The following is a 6,388-nucleotide window of genomic DNA, read 5'->3' as shown; positions in this document are numbered from 1 at the left end:
CAAACTTTCACCCAGATGTGCAGATCTCGGGTTTCTATTAGAGAATAGTATGTCCCCATTATGGCTGAGAAATGATTCGGCGATCCGTTAAACAAGCCATAGTAAAATTCGGGAACTTGCGCTTGATTGCAAGGATTCACCAGTTTGAGAAGACTTCGCAATGCTTTCTGTACAAAAACTGGCGCTAAAATAGGTAGTTTCACAGGCTTTCCACATAACGTCTCAATATATAAATGCGTGTTACGCAATTTTTTAGTCAAATAGTCTTAACTTTGCAGGGTTGTCGGGAGGTTACTAAAAATGCACCTAAAATATATGCTTTTATGCACAAGCAGGCGTGATGGCGTTCCAGTAGTGAACCATAAGCACAAGTACATGTGGGTTAATGCTCATGCATATAAATAAAAACCTTTGTACGCTAACAAGAAATATTGAAATTTCTTCCACCTAATGAAGTGAACAAAGTGGCGGTTTATCTCAGTCTGCACATGTACTGAGATTGTTGTTAGTAAAAAATTTTTTCTTAAACGCCAGGTCCTAAACTGACATCACAGCGAGAAAAATATTTATGTGTATTCTAGTTACAAATTTTTTTTATTTGCGAATTTGCTGACAAAACCTTTCAGTGATGTCTTCTACAAAAAAAAAACATCATATAATTGTCTACAAATAACTTGGTAGATATTTCCAAAGTTATGATTGCTTAGGGTGAAACGACGCAGTGAAAGCTGAAATTGAACCGCAAGAATTTACACAACGCTGTGTTAAATGGGGCACTTCAGACAATGTACGCTCAGAAGTTCCACCCCTCCGCAAGCGTTGGGGCTTGCGTATGTAACTTGATTTAAACAACGTTTGTGGTGTAGGCGGTTGTGATAATTGTGTGGCATAGCATAGTGTTAAATATTAAATAGGGTAGTTTTGTAGGGGCATAAAAGCAATGTAAAGAGGCATAGAGACACAAAGAGAAATAATCACAGTCATTGCCAATAGCAAAGCGCTTTCGTTCTACTCAATGATCTGGCGAAACAAAATGCAGCTTTCTCTGTCACAACTAGTTGTTTAGAGCCTCGTGCTGCCGTCCACAGCTGTTTTGCTGCTGATGACGTAACTCACGTCCGTCGAAGGTGGCCTCGAGAAACGGAATAAACGGAAGAAAGTTTCCCGAATCTCGCTGCTGCACAAACAGTAGACGTAAAAGTTCATTGCGAAATTAGCCATCTCCATGTCATTGGCGAATGCCCTAAAGAGTTGGAATCCGTAATTCAGCTCTTTATCGTCGCTGATAAGCATAGTGAGAATAGCAGCAGGGGTCATGCAGACGCAGAACATTATAACGATGGCGGCGAGCAGCATCACAAGTCGCTTCTCTTCCAGAAATTTTCCTGAATCGCGAGTGGCGTTGTTAGTGAGCAGATGCCGCTTCCGCATCACCTTACGGAATGTGATGATGATTGTGGTATTGAGTGTTGAAACCACAATCACAGGTCCGAGGCGGACGAGCACCTCTTTGAAGAACAGATATGCTTTGAAAACCCATTTCTCCGTGACAGCCACGTTGTCGCACGGCATGTACTGGGTCATGTTCAGCTGCTCGTCCCAAAAGGGCACGGGCATTTTTTGGAAAGCGACGGGTATGTAGAGCAATGCGGCGCCCACGAAGGCGCTCAATATGGCTAGCTTGGCGCGTCGTGCGTTGTGGAACTCGCGGTAGCGCGTCGGTCGGCACACAGACCAGTATCGATCCATAGTGACAGCCAGTACAATGAACACGCTGCTAGCCATGAGTGCGTTGACGAGAGGCATCTCCACGTGCGCGTAGTAGAAGGCAGCTGGGTAGGAGCGCGGCTGGATGCCGTGAAGCCGCAACATAGAGAACACGGCCACTACCAGCGTCAGCAGGTCCGACGTGGCCAGCCACGTGAGGTATACAAAGGTCACGCCTTTCAAGTTAGGCCGTGTCAGCACCACCAGGTTGATCAAGTTGCCGATGATTCCCAGCGCGATAATCACAAATGAAATGACGCCGTAGGCGATGAACTTTAGAAGCTTGATATCCTCCTTCAGTTGCGCAACGGCACGCTCATCTGTGGCCGCCTGTGCTTCAGTCCAGGGAGCCGCGGATGATGCTGTCACCCCTACTGAGTCATTGGCCACGGCCACAGCTGCTGCGTTGTAGTTTGGACACACGACCATGGTTTTCTGCGAGACAAGACAAGTGACCAACAGATCAGGATCTCGTAAGTGCACGCCTGAAAAATGCATTGAATGTAGGCCTTTCCAATACAGAGAACCTGCCTCTAAAGTACAATACACTCTACATCCCAAGCACCACTTTATATTTTAGGCGAATATTTAAACAGATGCCTTCTCCTTCTCCGCAGCATCCAATTAAAAAATTTTCTGGAGGTTTCTAGGTGTAATAAACCTGAATAATAAACTGTGAAGTAACTCACATCACAGACGTTAAGTCACGACATGCACATGCCACTATATATATATATATATATATATATATATATATAGTCTGCCCCCCTTGAGCTGAAGCCCTGAAGGCCGTTTTCTATAAATAATTTCCTTCCCCTAGGCAGAGTAGCCTGTAGGGATCTGTATATACGCCGGCACAATTCGTTTCTTAATAAAAGAACTTGCTATCTCTCTCTACCTTACCCCACGATATATTCTTTATTTATTCAAACGCGCATGAATTTATTAGCCATAATATGAAAGTTGTCTTTCTCATTTTTTTTCTTCAGTGCCAGCTCTGTTCATTTCCAGAGCACCTTCAGCCTCATGAAGTAATCACATGGAACGACGATAAGGTCCTGTCCTGGCCGTTCCCGCCGTGGTGGTCTAGTGGCTAAGGTACTCGGCTGCTGACCCGCAGGTCGCGGGTTTGAATCCCGGCTGCAGCAGCTGCATTTCCGATGGAGGCACAAATGTTGTAGGCCCGTGTGCTCAGATTTGGGTGCACGTTAAAGAACCCCAGGTGATATAAATTTCCGGAGCCCTCCACTAAGGCGTCTCTCAAATTCATATGGTGGTTTTGGGACGTTAAACCCCACTTATCAATCAATCAATGTCCTGGCCGTATTTGCTGATGTCTGGTTGACTTCACGTGAGCGTCATCTCAGCCAAAAACAGGGAGTTCGGGGGTTGTTATCTTCACTAAAGTGAAATGATACGTGATAGTAAAAGCAGTGTAGTAGTTTGGGTAACACTTTTTTTTCTTTTATTAGTCTTGAGCTTTCGGGGAAGTTTTTTTTTTACCAATCATCCTCATAAACAAGGAACTAGATTATTGCCAGCGTTAGTTTCTTTATGTCCTTCTAAAAATCAGCTTGATAACTCTGGTGGCTTCTAATTCTGCCAATTTGATCGTTATTGTTTAAGTGAGTAGCGTGTTGTAGACTTAATATATAACGGCGCCAGGGCATGGATAGAAGAGCATACAGAAGTAACTGTTGACTGTACAAAGCTGAGAATAATCTTTCTGCAATCAATGTCATTCCCAGTATATTGAGCATGTGCCCCCCTCCCCCTTCTGCGTGTGTACAGAAAAGTTTTCTTCGAGATTCTTTTATAGGCTCTTATCCGGATCTCGACGAAAACCTCTCTGCGCACTGCGATCGAACCGAGTTTCCCAAGTTCACTTGTTTGATATTTAAATAATTTATCTCTAACAAAGACTCAAAAAGAATAGGCATTGGGCAGTTTGTCTCTCATACCGGTGATTCGTTTTCACTAAGGCGATAAAAATGACTTGGCCGCGAATAGCTTCAAATTGAGGCGATTGCAATGCTATATCTTATTTACAAAGGGGAGAAACAACACAACTGCATGTGTAGCATTCAATGGAAGAAATTGATGCATCCAATCGTCCACTTTCTTGGAAATAATAGAGCTAACTTGCGAATTCACGTATATTTACCGCGCTTGGTTTACTCATTAATTTGGCGAAAATAATATTCTTATGCTAATAATACTACCTTTTACTTTCATCCTGCACGCACGTGAATAACATTTTTCCTGCTTGCAAAGTTTCTTAGATGTGAAGGCAAAAGTTAAATTCACACAACATTAGTTCGAGGTCAGTCAATGGCAATCACATTTACTGCTCTCAGCTATCAAATGAAATTGATGTGACAATGCAGCAAGCATCTTTGGCCTGTTGAACCGATTTGTAACTTGCATTAGGTGCAACTTTTCGTAATGCCAAGAAATGCTCGCTTGATTTTGCGAACAAATGTAGTTCTATCACTTGAATATGGTGGAACATTTCAGAGACAGCCATTACTTCGCAAAAAGTATAATTAATTTACACACTCACTATATAACTTGTACAAGAGAAAAAACTATAGGAGCTGTTACACGATTACAAAAAGAGGGATAGCGAATCATGACATGCGCAGGCCTGACATGAACAATTCTTGTTTTTCTTTTTTTTCTTCTTCCTTGCCTTCTTTCTTTTCTTCATTCTTTCTTTTCTATCGTTTTGTACATTAGTCTCTTCTAACCTTTCCTACATCCCTTCCGGGAATCGGTCGCAAAACTTCAGTTGTTAGAGGTTACAACAACAACGGTACTGCATGCACTCACATCTTGACAAGAAATAAATGTGTCAGCTTGAAATTCGAATAAACCTCAATAAGTAAAGAAAACGATTCCGCATCAAAAGTGGCAGATTACCGACAATCCCGTACTCATAAGGGCATATCAGTTTATGAGAAACTGTACATAGAAACATATATGAGACTGGCGCACTTTCGAGGGCCTATTTGTGAACACCCAATTTTCTGTAAACACGCCAGTGCCGCGTGTACCGCGAATTATGCCACCACCGGCACCGTCACCGACGAAATCCGCACCTCACAAAAACTTCCCGTGAAAATTCTGGCAGATCCCACATACAGTGGAAATGGATGTTATTCGAAGCTGCCTGGAAGCTCCTAGCTATGCTGCGTTGTTTGAAAAGCAGAGCGTTTTACACATGAGGGTTCCGGTGAGTTGGCATCCCTGTCGACACCAGCGTTCCTTGTCGTGCTCCTATGGTGCATGGCGTCGACTAACGGTACAGTTCGTAAGTATGGGGCAGATACATTTAGGTAGATCTGCGCAAAATTTATGATTTTTTATAAAAGCCAGTATTCAACAATTCAGGACTGTAGGCAGTATCAGGAAAAACTTACCGACAGTTAGTCTACGCAAGCCGGAATTACAGCCAATGCTAGCCAACATTAGTCGAGATTTAGAGCAAATGATACTACTCGCATTTCGCGGGTAAATGCGGTATATGTTATAGCGGGCTTCTTGTGTAATTGTGTTACGACACGCAAATTTTGCCACCTCACTAAAACAAAGTCATGAACACAATCTTATTAATGCCGGTCATGTGGTGACATACACATGCATGTCATTTATATCATGACATACCATTCATCTTTGTGGTACAGCCTTTCCCCTTCCTTAGCACACCAAGGATAACAGCAAGGTTTCTTGTTATTTTCAATTTCTGTAAAAATCCGCATGATTCGCCAGGCACAGCTTATACTTACTTCTTGTAAGAAGGCGTAAGTGAGGTTAACCTCTTTCTTTTTTACTTTTTCCCATTGTAACACCTGCAGTTTGCGCTACACCCGTTCTGGTGTATATAGTGTTCATGAAACATACTCGGACAGTGTCACGACGTATTCTCATCATGGCTTTTGTGTCATTTGTGTTCATCTCATCGCATGTCAGTTGTCATTTGTCGTCATATACGCGTGTCATGTCATGCTTATTTTAGTACCCCCCCCCCACCCCTCTTCAGTTATGCAGTTACTGAAACGTCCCCTACGTAGGAGTCTAAATGGTGAACGTTCCCTTCGTTTACCAATAAAAGCTCCGCATTTATTGAAAATAACTTGACGTTGATGTTTCCTTTCAAAAGGTTTCGAACTGTTCTTTTGTACTTCAGTTCTTATGAAAACTATATCAAAACGAATTCGGTTACACCTAGCCTAAGAAGTGAGCCCAATCCTTTCAACAAGATAGGTCATTATCAACCGTCATTGTAGATACTTTGCTTCGTGGCAGCGCTTTCTCGTAGTATGGTCGCTTATGGACGCTCGCTCATCCTTCTCCTTCGATGCGAGGGCAACAGTTCCGTCATTGAGGGTGCTTTGGAAGTGAATGGTAGGTGCGCTGTTCAGTGCGTTGGTTTCAGTTTGGCCTGCCTTATTAGCCAGATTCCGTCACCTCAAGGTGATTACCAGTGGCCGGCTTTCAGAAATTTCTAAGTGGCTATGGATTAATCGCAGAAGGGACTTGAGTACCCCTATATTACTGAACCGCTTACTTCCACTACTCAAAAAGTTAATTGTTTCAAATTTGAAATTACTGTTGAAAT

At 42.8% G+C, this 6,388-nt stretch overlaps 1 protein-coding gene across 1 annotated transcript; it reads right to left on the bottom strand.

Annotated features, from left to right (window-relative positions):
• Window positions 1–500: 500 nt before the first annotated feature.
• LOC119187829 (putative G-protein coupled receptor B0563.6) lies at window positions 501–2,196 on the bottom strand. The gene has a single exon (XM_037435917.2). It carries the CDS (start codon window positions 2,194–2,196, stop codon window positions 1,063–1,065), a length of 1,134 nt encoding a protein of 377 aa, XP_037291814.2. The 3' UTR covers window positions 501–1,062.
• Window positions 2,197–6,388: the final 4,192 nt, after the last annotated feature.

Source organism: Rhipicephalus microplus, chromosome X (assembly GCF_043290135.1).
Source record: "Rhipicephalus microplus isolate Deutch F79 chromosome X, USDA_Rmic, whole genome shotgun sequence".
NCBI lineage: Eukaryota > Metazoa > Arthropoda > Arachnida > Ixodida > Ixodidae > Rhipicephalus > Rhipicephalus microplus.
The sequence above is the reverse complement of the archived record's forward strand: the minus strand, read 5'-3'. Positions and strand labels throughout refer to the sequence as shown.

Coding starts and splice junctions, on each gene's coding strand:
- LOC119187829 (XM_037435917.2), bottom strand. CDS start 2,196: ATGGTCGTGTGTCCAAACTACAACGCAGCAGCTGTGGCCGTGGCCAAT.